General features: G+C 45.1%; 1 protein-coding gene across 1 annotated transcript; it reads right to left on the bottom strand.

The window, feature by feature from the left end:
- Window positions 1-929: 929 nt before the first annotated feature.
- LOC143933694 (fish-egg lectin-like) lies at window positions 930-10,977 on the bottom strand. The gene is made up of 4 exons (XM_077456679.1): window positions 10,842-10,977; window positions 7,955-8,182; window positions 5,688-6,021; window positions 930-1,403 (listed from the first exon to the last, which is right to left on the bottom strand). Exons 1-4 carry the CDS (start codon window positions 10,894-10,896, stop codon window positions 1,256-1,258), a joined length of 765 nt encoding a protein of 254 aa, XP_077312805.1. The 5' UTR covers window positions 10,897-10,977; the 3' UTR covers window positions 930-1,255.
- Window positions 10,978-11,766: the final 789 nt, after the last annotated feature.

Raw genomic sequence — 11,766 nt, 5'->3', positions numbered from 1 at the left:
ACCGAATACACTAATGGTGTCCAGGGCTGCCTGTAGAGATGGGCCAGAGTCCGCAAGGTACAGCAGCATGTCATCAGCGTAGAGACTAATTTTGTCATGTAGCTGACCATGCCGCAGTCCTCCTATTCCAGGATGCGTAGCTAAGTATATTTCTATTGACCATGTGAGAGATGAATTATTCTTGGCATCACCTTAGGCGAAATGTTATGGTGTAATGGAACATATATGGTTGTATGCCCTTTTAGGCAGGTGCAGTCTTTTTTCTCCACTGCAGATGGTGCTCATCTGCAGCGGCAATGCAGGTGGAGGAGGAAGTTGAGAGGAACCTAGCTCCTCTATGGTTTCCTTGGTCATAGAGAGGTGGCACCCAATGTAGTGGCCATCTTGGGTCAGGTAGAGTCCATTTAAGACCCCGGCTCCCGGGTTTGGCACGCATTTTGCATTTGGCTAGAGTGAGGACAGGTCACCTGTCTGACAGGGATAGTGATTAGTATCAGGAAAGGGTTCCTGAAGAGTAAGGAAAGTGCAGGGATACGCCATCCTACCTGGAAACCTCCCCACTTGGGCACTGACCGACCAGGCCACAGTTCACCCTCAAGACATCCGCTTTTGGCACACCTGAAACCTTCTACTGCTCATCATTGTACATCCTGTAAGTGTTCCCGGTCGGGAGCCTTCCCCCCGGGCTTGTGTATTGACAAAATTAAATTTCAATATAGTTCAGTTTTCTGTAACTGGACTCAGAGTGTATTCTGCCTCTGCACCACGTTGCACCAATCCACCCACTAACACAATTTATGTACTGTATGCTGGATTTGCTTTTTCTTTTTCTCTGCTTAACTCAACATATACAGATTTTTGAAGAAAAAAAAAATATAAGTCTTTTCCTTCCCCCAGGTTGTAACTGGACAATGAAAAGACATGACTACTGGAAAATCAAAAATGTTATGTTCAGATAAAGTGAGATGAGTTTGTTTAACAATATTTCTCTGGTAATAACAAAGAAAACAATTGTCTGCAACAACATTTATTTGCTCTGAAACATTTTTGAAATGAGACACAAATGTTGAATGGACTTAAAGTCCTAGCTAGCATTAGATGCTTTTAGTAGTAATGCAAAATATTTGAGAAATACCAGAATACCCAAACACCAACTGAAAGGGATGGATAGAAGAAGAAAGCAGTCTATGTAGTCATCTCGGCACAGATCACGCAATATATTGCTCGGCTTGGTCTAGTGTTATGGCCGTATCAGTTATTTATTGTCTGCACATCGATAGATGTCACCAGTTGGGCTGAGAAGCCACAGATAGCCGTTGTCGTAAGTGACGTGTTTGAAAGTGGCGCAGAAGTCTAGCTGGGTCCAGGATGTTCCGGTTGGGGTTTTGGCACTGATTCCATCCCTGAAAGAAAAATCTTTCTCAGTTATAGAACATAAAAAATATTAAATATAGCCTTTTCCTCTAAATAAAAATGTATGGAATACCAGCCAACGTAGCAACTCAGAAAGCTATGAGATTTACTAGAATAAGCTTTCCAGACTGACCAAATGGTCACCATGTAAAAAAATAAATAAAAAAAAACATGGTCACTGGAGATATCATTGAATACCTATGTTGAGAATTCAAAAAGTACAATTTCAGTTTAGCAAGAAGTCGCAGACCCGCTGACACTATTACAGTGTCTTGAAAAAGTATTACCGTATTTATCGGCGTGTAACACGCGCCCCAAAGTTTAGGAGGCAATTTTAAGAAAAAAAACTTTTAGGAGGGAAATTTAAGGAAAAAAGACTTACATTTAAATGCCCATCAATGCAGCCTTATCAGTGTCCATCTGAAGCCTTGTCAGTGTCATTTGCAGCCTTGTCATGCAGCCTGTCCATCATTGCAGCCTTGTCATGCAGCCTGTCTGTCATTGCAGCCTTGTCATGCAGCCTGTCCATCATTGCAGCCTTGTCATGCAGCCTGTCCGTCATGCAGCCTGTCCATCATTGCAGCCTTGTCATGCAGCCTGTCTGTCATTGCAGCCTTGTCATGCAGCCTGTCCATCATTGCAGCCTTGTCATGCAGCATGTCTGTCATTGCAGCCTTGTCATGCAGCCTGTCCGTCATGCAGCCTTGTCATGCAGCCTGTCCATCATGCAGCCTGTCCATCATTGCAGCCTCGTGCATCGTTGTCCCCTCAGTGATGTCGGCTTTTATTTTTAAAAATGGCTTTCGGCCGCCTTCAGCCGTACTCGGCGGCTCTTGCTCGCCTTTGGCCGTACTCGGCGACTCTTGCCCACCTTCGGCCGTACTCGGCGGCTCTTGCCCACCTTTGGCCGTATTCTGCCGTACTCGGCGGCTTTCGGCAGCCTTCGACCCTTCTCGGCAGTTTTCGGCTGCCGAGAAGGGCCGAAGGCGGCCTAAAGCCGCCGAGAATGGCCGAAGGCGGCAGAAAGCCGCGAGAAGGGCCGAAGGTGGCTGAAAGCCACCCAGAGCCCAAAAATCGATCAGAAATCACGGAGGATCTGCGTATAACACGCACCCGCGATTTTCCCCTGATTTTAAGGGGAAAAAAGTGCGTGTTATACGCCGATAAATACAAATTTCACCTTGAAATTTTCCACATTTTGTCATGTTACAACCAAAAACGTTAATGTATTTTATTGGGATTTTATGTGATAGACCAACACAAAGTGGCACATAATTGTGAAGTGGAAGGAAAATGATACCGTATATACTCGAGTATAAGCCGAGATTTTCAGCCTCTTTTTTGAGGCTGAAAGTGCCCCCCTCGGCTTATACTCGAGTCATCGCTGTCTGCCCGCTCGATCAGCGTGTCGAGCAGACAGACAGCGGCCATTCTATAATTCAAAAGCCGCGCCTCCGGCTCCGCCTTCGCCTGTGATAGGCGGAACACTGAATTTCCCAGCAGCCTGTGTTCCGCCTATCACGGACATCGTATCATCCTCGTACTACGGACGAGGATGATACGATGTCCGTGATAGGCGGAACACAGGCTGCTGGGAAATTCAGTGTTCCGCCTATCACAGGCGAAGGCGGCGGCGCAGCTTTTGAATTTTACAATGGCCGCCGAGGCGCCGACGAAGAGGGCACGGGATGGAGGCAAGGCAAGGCACGGCACGGGACGGGACGGGACGGGACGGGACGGAGGCAAGGCACGGCGGCAAGGCACGGCACGGAGGCAAGGAGGCAAGGCACGGGACGGAGGCTCGGGACAAAGGCTCGGGACACAAGTAGGCTGGACACACACACACACACACACACACACACACACACACACACACACACGGATGGAGACACACACACACAGGGATGGATGGATGGATGGATGGAGACACACACACACAGGGATGGATGGATGGAGACACACACACACAGGGATGGATGGATGGATGGATGGAGACACACACACACAGGGATGGATGGATGGATGGACACACACACACACAGGGATGGATGGACGGACACACAGGGATGGACGGACACACAGGGATGGACGGACACACAGGGATGGACGGACACACACACACAGGGATGGACAGGCATGTCTCACCCTCGGCTTATACACGAGTCAATAAGTTTGCCAGTTTTTTTGGGGGTAAATTGGGGGCCTCGGCTTATATTCGGGTCGGCCTATACTCGAGTATATACGGTAAATGGTTTTCAACATTTTTTACAAATAAATATATGTAAAGTGTGGCGTGCATTTGTATTCAGCCCCCCTGAGTCAATACTTTGTAAAACCACATTTTGCTGCAATTACAGCTGCAAGTCTTTTTGTGGATGTCTCTACCAGCATTGCACATCTAGAGAGTGACATTTTTGTCCATTCTTCTTTGCAAAATAGCTCAAGTTCTGTCGGATTGGATAGAGAGCGTCTGTGAACAGCAATTTTCAAGTCTTGCCACAGATTCTCAATTGGATTTAGGTCTGGACTTTGACTGGGCCATTCTAACACATGAATATGCTTTGATCTAAACCAGTCCATTGTAGCTCTGGATGTATGTTTAGGGTCGTTGTCCTGCTGGAAGGTGAAACTCCACCCCAGTCCCAAGTCTTGCAGACTTTAACAAGTTTTCTTCTAAACTTGCCCTGTATTTGGCACCATCCCTCTTCCCATCAACTCTGACCAGCTTCCCTATCCCTGCTGAAGAGTATCCCCACAACATGATGCTGCCATCACCATGTTTCACAGCGGGGATGGTGTGCTCATAGTGTTTTGCATTTAGACCAAAAAGTAAAATTTTGGTCTCATCTAACCAGAGCACTTTCTTCCACATGTTTGCTGTGTCCCCCCTATGGCTTTTCGCAAACTGCAAATGGTGCTTCTTATGGCTTTCTTTTAACAATGGCTTTCTTCTTGCCACTCTTCCATAAAGGCCAGATTTGTGAAGTGCACAACTAATAGTTGTCCTGTGGACAGATTCTCCCATCTAAGCTGTGGCTCTCTGAAGCTCCTCCAGAGTTACCATGGGCCTCTTGGCTACTTCTCTGATTAATGCTCTCCTTGCCCAGCCTGTCAGTTGTCAGGTTAGGTGGACGGCCATGTCTTGGTAGGTTTGCAGTTGTCATACTCTTTCCATTTTCGGATGATGGATTGAACAGAGCTCCATGAGATGTTCAAAGCATGGTATATTTTTTTATGACTTAACCCTACTTTAAACGTCTCAACAACTTTATCCCTGGCCTGTTTGGTGTGTTCTTTGGCCTTTGTGATGCTGTTTGTTCACTAAGGTCCTCTAACAAACCTCTGTGGGCTACCAGAGTAAAAGGGGGCTGAATACAAATGCACGCCACACTTTGTTGAAACCATTTGTCATTTTCCTTCCACTTCACAAGTATGTGCCAACATGTCAAAATGGGTAAAATTTCAAGGTGTAAGAATATTTTTTCAAGGCACTGTATGAGCATACACAGTGGTTGCTAATGCCAATCTGCTGCTAACAATGCAAACAGAATATATAGGGGATCAACTCCAGAGATAAAGTGATAATTTTCCTGCTCTACAAGACTCTGGTCCAGCCACACCTGGAGTATCCTGTCCAGTTCTGGGCACCAGTCCTCGGGAAGGATGTACTGGAAATGGAGCGAGTATAAAAAAGGGCAACAAAGCTAATAAAGGGTCTGGAGGATATTAGTTATGAGGAAAGGTTGCAAGCACTGAACTTATTCTCTCTGGAGAAGAGACGCTTGAGAGGGGATATGATTTCAATATACAAATACCGTACTGGTGACCCCACAATAAGGATAAAACTTTTTCCCAAAAGTAAGTTTAACAAGACTCGTGGCCACTCATTAAAATTAGACGAAAAGAGTTAACCCTTAAATAGAGGGTTCTTTACTGTAAGAGCGGCAAGGATGTGGAATTCCCTTCCACAGGCGGTGGTCTCAGCGGCGGGCATCGATAGTTTCAAGAAACTATTAGATAAGCACCTGAACGACCGCAACACAGAGATATACAATGTAATACTGACATATAATCACACACATAGGTTGGACTTGATGGACTTGTGTATTTTTTTCAACCTCAGCTACTATGTAACTATATAACTATAGATAAATAGTAAAGCTGTCTAATCGCATATCCTCAACATTTACCATTAACACTTTGCCAAAGTAACATTTTTTTTACATATTGCCTTAATGATTTTGCATACATAGATAAGAAAAAAAGAAGAATACCTTCGGTACACGTTGCCTGCTGAGTTGACACCATACACAGAACCATTGGTGCCAACCTCTATCATTACCAGATTGCCTTCTACCTGCTGCCATTGGGTTCCCTGGCAGGCTGTTGGGTTGACATTGTGGCGGAAATAAATATCGTTTAGACTGTTCACTCCCCAGCAGCTCACTGGCCCACAGCTGTAATATTTCAGTGACCCTTCCAGTTGGGTCCAGGATACAGCAGAAGATCTTGAAACTGTGATACTCTGTCTCAGGCAGAAGATGTTGTCCTGTGCATTCACTCCACCCAAGAACTTATCACCTCCAGCATCTACCTGCTTCAAGAGCCCTGTTGTAGAAACACAAAATACAACATTGGTCCATTAAATTAAATGTAATAACATAGAGAGAATTAAACAATTGTTAAATGCAATTAACACCCTCTATGCAGTGACTCCACCCTAATGTTGATTATAGCATAGTTGCTAAGTGTTCTTTTTTGCAGGCCAATCTTCAATTTCGCAAAATGAGTGGCGTCCCCACAAATCCAGTAGGGACAGCCGGGCAGCCATTCCTTGCCACAAGTAAGTTTCCTTTTATTCTATCGAAGAATGTTATATCTATATTACAGTATATATCATATCAAGTATTGACTTTTGAAGCACCATGTGTTCCAATTGTGGAATAGACTCCCTCAAGAGCTGGTTCTGGCCAGCTCAGTAGATTTCTTTTAAAAAGTCCTGGATTCTTTCCTAAATATACATAATACAACTGGATACTAACATTTATAGGTAAAGTTGATCCAGGGAATATCCGATTGCCTCTCGTGGGACCAGGAAGCATTTTTTCTCTTGCTGGAGCAAATTGGATCATGCTTTGCTGGGGGTTTTTGCCTTCCTCTGGATTAACTGTGTGTATAGGATTGTGTATATTGGATTGTATGATTTTTTTTATTGGTTGAACTAGATGGACTTGTGTCTTTTTTCAAACTGACTAACTATGTAACAATATAGACTGAATGTGGAAGCAAACACAACAGTTTTCACAGAGATGGACCATTGTAATGGATTATGCCACTGGAGAACCTGATTTCTCCAGTAGGGTGTGCTGTAACTCAAAGCAGAACTTTAAACCTTTACCTACAAAAAAAAGAAAGTGCTTAAAGCGGACCTCCACCCTGAAGTGGAAGTTCCGCTCATCTGATCCCTCCCCCCCCTCCGGTGCCACAATCGGCACCTTTCAAGGGGGAGGGGGGTGCAGATACCTGGATAATCCAGGTATCTGCACCCACTTCTGGTACAAACTAGCTGAAGCTAGCTGCAGATGCCTCCCCCCCCCCCCCCCGTTGTGTTCTGGGAAACACACAGTTCCCAGGACACAGCGGGGACCAGTGGAGACGCGCAGCGCGACTCGCGCATGAGCAGTAGGGAACCGGGCAGTGAAGCCGCAATGCTTCACTTCCCGATTCCCTGACAGAGGATGACGGCAGGGGCAGCAGAGAGATGAGCGATTGCTCGTCATCTGCCGCCGACATTGCTGGACCCTGGGACAGGTAAGTGTCAATTTATTAAAAGTCAGCAGCTGCAATATTTGTAGCTGCTGGCTTTTAATATTTTTCTTAAAGGTGCAGCTCCTCTTTAACCCCTAATTATAAGTGCACCTGCACCTACAGATTTCCCCCCTGCGAAGACACACAAATACCCGATCAATACATAGAACCAAATGGTAGGTCGAGTGTTCGGGACTTTAATAGGCACAAAACCAGAAAACCACATTAATAATAATAAAATAATAAAATAATAAAGTGACAGATAAAATATTACATCCAAGCCATACTTCTAAAATGTACTCAGCATGTCAGATTTAGTTCAGAAATACTTTTTTCCCCTTTTAGACTGTACACAGTAATGACAATATATCCATCCTCCTCTTGAGGAAGACACATAATATTATAATATATTTGCAAAGGAAATGCCCAAACTACTGACGCATTTTGAGACTTTCTCTTTCTCAGGGGCAACCTATTGGACCTTTTCTCTGTAACAGTTAGAAACCATATAATGAGCACAAGATAAGGAGCAGGTCCGTTACATGGATGATGGAGGAACCCAGCCTGACTAATGCAGAGATCCCATTAGGGGCCCTTTAACATGATTACTCTGCATGGTCGACTGCCACCAGCCAAAGGGAAAGCAGCAGCATTGGGTTGCATCCATGTATAATTTTCTTCCTATACTAATCTTATCTGGTGTGTAATTTATCAGAGATTTTTATTTTTTTACCTGCTACAGACACCCATTCATTGTCCTGGATCTTATAGATGTTGTTGGCACGGTTCGCACCCCAAACTCCAGCAGGTCCAACAGAAACATGGATGAGCTTTCCAGGAATGTTCTTCCAGTTATTGTCCACCCAGCGGAAAATGTCATCATTATCGTTCACACCGTACACTTCACCAGCGCCGGCATCAATCTGTCTAAGTTTTCCTGGGATTATTGTACACTGAAAATCTGAATTCAAGAACAATCATGAAAACAAAATCTATATATGTATAAACTTTTTAATTCATTACCATTCCATTTCTGTATAAACACCACTTTCCTCCAGTTCCCCCCCGTGTCCTCCTCTGTGCGCTCCTCCCTGTGCTTCTCCGGTCCCCCCCTCCGTGTCCTCCTCTGTGCGCTCCTCCCTGTGCTCCTCCGGTCCCCCCCCGTGTCCTCCTATGTGTGCTCCTCCCTGTTGTCCTCCGGTTCCCCCCGTGTCCTCCTCTGTACGCTACTCCCTGTACTCCTTGGGTTCCCCCTGTGTTGTCCTCCCTGTACTCCTCCGCTTCCCCCTGTGTCCTCCTCCGTGCCCTTCTCCCTGTGCTCCTCCAGTTCCCCCATGTCCTCCCTGTGCTCCTCTGGTTCCCCTGCATCCTCCTCCGGTTCCCCAGTGTCCTCCTCCAGATCCCCTGTGTCCTCCTCTGTACTTTTCTCCCTGTGCTCCTCTGATTCCCCGCTGTCCTCCGTGTGCCCCTCCCTGTGCTCCTCTGGTTCCCCCGCATTCTCCTCCAGTTCCCCAGCGTCCTTCTCCGGATCCCCTGTGTCCTCCTCTGGTTCCCCTGTGTCGCCCTCTGTATGTTTCTCCCTGTGCTCCTCTGATTCCCCGCTGTCCTCCGTGTGCACCTCCCTGCGCTCCTCTGTGCGCTCCTCACTGTGCTCCTCCGGTTCCCCATGTCATCCTCTGTGCGCTCCTCCCTGTGCTCCTCCATTTCCCCCCGTGTCCTCCTCCATGCGCTCCACCCTATGCTCCTCCAGATCTCCTGTGTCCTCCTCAGTGTACACCTCCCTATGTCCTCCAGTTCCCCGTGTTACCCTCCCTGCGCTCCTCCAGTTCCCCGTGTTATCCTCCCTGCGCTCCTCCCTGTGCTCCTCTGGGCCCCCTGTGTCCTCCTCCATGCACTCCTCCCTTAAGCTTTTCCAGTTCTGCCGTGTCCTCCTCAAGTCACCCACTGTGCTCCTACACCGTCCCTTGTCCCAGATCCACCAGGATGGAGAGTGGCGGAAGGAGCCAGTACATATGTCATTTACCGGCTTCTTCCTTTTCTCAATGGACAAAGTCATTGACTCTGTCCATTCATAACTGATCATCGTAAATATTCAGTTATGAATAGGCAGGAGCCACTGTCTCCTGTCCATTCATCTCCAGTGCAGTTCTGTTTAGATCCCTGACATCTCACCAAAGACCCCCACCCCCCAACAGGGTTGATTTAACAAAAAAAAAAAAAAAAAAAGTAGCATTGTAATAAATAAATATTTAAAATTAAAATTGGAAAAATAATAAAAAAATAAATAAAAGAAAAAACACTGACATGGTCCACTCCCTCCTCACCCCTCACCAGTCTCACCCCTCACCCCACCACACCATAAGTAATCGGTATCGGCTAGTACTGGAAAAAAAAGTATTGGTAATTGTACTCAGATTTAATAAAAAGTGGTATCGGTGCAGCTCTAATTTCTTTGTGTTTTCCGTGTAAGTTTAGGGATTATGAGCTGTCATTTCCTGTTTCCTTTCCTCCTTTCTTTATGTATTTCCTCTTTTCTTTACTTCTTTTCTCCTTTCTTTACTTCTTTCCTCATGTCTTTCCTCATTTCTTTCCTCCTTTCCTTACTTCCTTCCTCGCTTCTTTCCTTCTTTCCTCCTTTCTTTCATTCTTTCTTTTTATCTTTCCTCCATTTTTTCCTCCTTTCCTTTTATCTTTTCTCCTTACTTCTTTCCTCAATTCTTATCTCCGTTCTTTCCTCCTTTCTTCACTTCTTTCCTGCTTTCTTTACTCTTTTTTTCCTCCTTTCATTTCTCCTTTCTTTCCACCTTACCTCTCTTTTTTTTCTTTGTTTCTTTATTCCTTTCTTTCCTCTTTTCTTTCTCTCTTTCTTGCTTTTTCTTTCTTTTTTCCCCGCTCCTTCTTTCTCTTTTCTCACTCTTTCTCTCATTTATTTTTGTCTCTCAATGTAATGTTCAAGAACAATGCAAAAAGCAGTGATGTACAGCAACCCAATGCAGTTACGTAAAGTGGTTGTAAACCCTTACAACACACTTTGACCTACAGGTAAGCCTAGATTAAGGCTTATCTGTAGGTCCAAGAAATATCTCCTAAACCTATACGGTTTAGGAGATATTTGCCCGAAGACAGGCACCGCTGTCTACGGCACGTGCGCCGTAGACAGCAGCGCGCATGCGTACTGAGCGCGGCACCATCAACAACGGAGATGCCGCGTATGTCGGCTCCCGTGCGCATGCGAGGGAGTGACGTCATCGCGGCTTCGCCGAATGACAGCGGTGGAGCTGCGAGACCCACCGAGAAGATGGATGCGCCGGACTACAGGGGACAGCGGTGACTTCGCTGGCTCCTGTGTCAGGTAAGTGGCACATAATGGACTACTATGCGATGCATAGTAGTCCATTATGCTTTGCCTTTGCAGGGAATGAAAGAGGAAGTAAACTCATCAGGGTTTACTTCCTCTTTAAATTAGCCTGCCCATTCCAAGCTGCCAAATACTGAATTCTGATTGGCTTTAAATATATGACTGTAGACCACCACTGTGACTATTGTAGTATAAAATATTGAGCAATAATGTCTAACCTCCCTATTATGTGGAAATAGATGAGAAGAGAGAGAGGTCTTACCTGCAGAGGCTGAGATGCCAGTACACAGCAGGAGGAGGCTCACAACAAACAACATCTTGGCAGGTGAGGATGGAGGTGGCAGGTATAGAGAGCTGGGAGACTTTGCTCTTTATATATGGTGCCTGGACTCCACCTATTACGGGGATCTGGTCCACCATTGGCAAGCAGAAGGAATTTAATAAAACAAAGATCATATGATAAGTATTATTTTCTTATGGTGTAAATGTTTTTGTTAAAGTCATATATATATATATATAGATAAAATAATACGCAATGTTATTACATAAATATAAAATATCTCAATGCGATAATAAATGTGTAGTTGTAATTTCATACATGGGCAGGAAACAAGATATATTTGTCCCAATATATATGTTTGCCATTCAGCTTATTCTTATGTATTTTTCCCACGTTTAGGCTTAAGGAGGCTTACTTACAGTGTGTAAAGATACTTAGATAATCTTTGTGCTGTAAAGGTCTGAATTGATCCTAAAGGAAGTAATTAAAATATTCTGTACTTAAGGTGTTGTGTAATGACTATTTGTAGTTCCCAAATGTTCCTTTTTAGGGGGGCAGTTCCTATTCCAGACCCCAATCCCTCTGCCCCTTTTTCTTCCACATCTGTCCCTCGTTAGGTGTAACCTATAGATCTGCAGAATAACCCTATTATTACTTTATTCCTATGTTAAAGTCTAACCTGAAAAATGTTTTCCAGAGAAAATTTAGATATAGGCATTTTTGTCTACAAAAAAGGTAAAGTAAAGGATCACCAGTGCATAAAAAGAAGGTTGCACTTTGCTTCATAAAGTTAACCATTTCCGGACCGACCGCCGTCTAGGGTGACCAGATTTCCAAACTGCCATTCAGGGTCGCACCCCCCCCCCCCCCCAAAAAAAGATAATTTTTGAAAAATCGTCTTCATCTG

The sequence above is a fragment of the Lithobates pipiens genome, unplaced genomic scaffold (assembly GCF_037356315.1).
Source record: "Lithobates pipiens isolate NorthernLeopardFrog02 unplaced genomic scaffold, aLitPip1_a1.2 Scaffold_27, whole genome shotgun sequence".
NCBI lineage: Eukaryota > Metazoa > Chordata > Amphibia > Anura > Ranidae > Lithobates > Lithobates pipiens.
The sequence above is the reverse complement of the archived record's forward strand: the minus strand, read 5'-3'. Positions and strand labels throughout refer to the sequence as shown.

Bases quoted from the DNA above. Each gene is read 5' to 3' on its own strand.
- LOC143933694 (XM_077456679.1), bottom strand. From the start codon at position 10,896: ATGTTGTTTGTTGTGAGCCTCCTCCTGCTGTGTACTGGCATCTCAGCC. The intron at 8,183-10,841 runs GTAAGACCTCTC...TCTTGAATTCAG, and splicing joins TGGCATCTCAGCCTCTGCAG to ATTTTCAGTGTACAATAATC. The intron at 1,404-5,687 runs GTATTCTTCTTT...TTTTTCTTTCAG, and splicing joins GCAGGCAACGTGTACCGAAG to GGATGGAATCAGTGCCAAAA.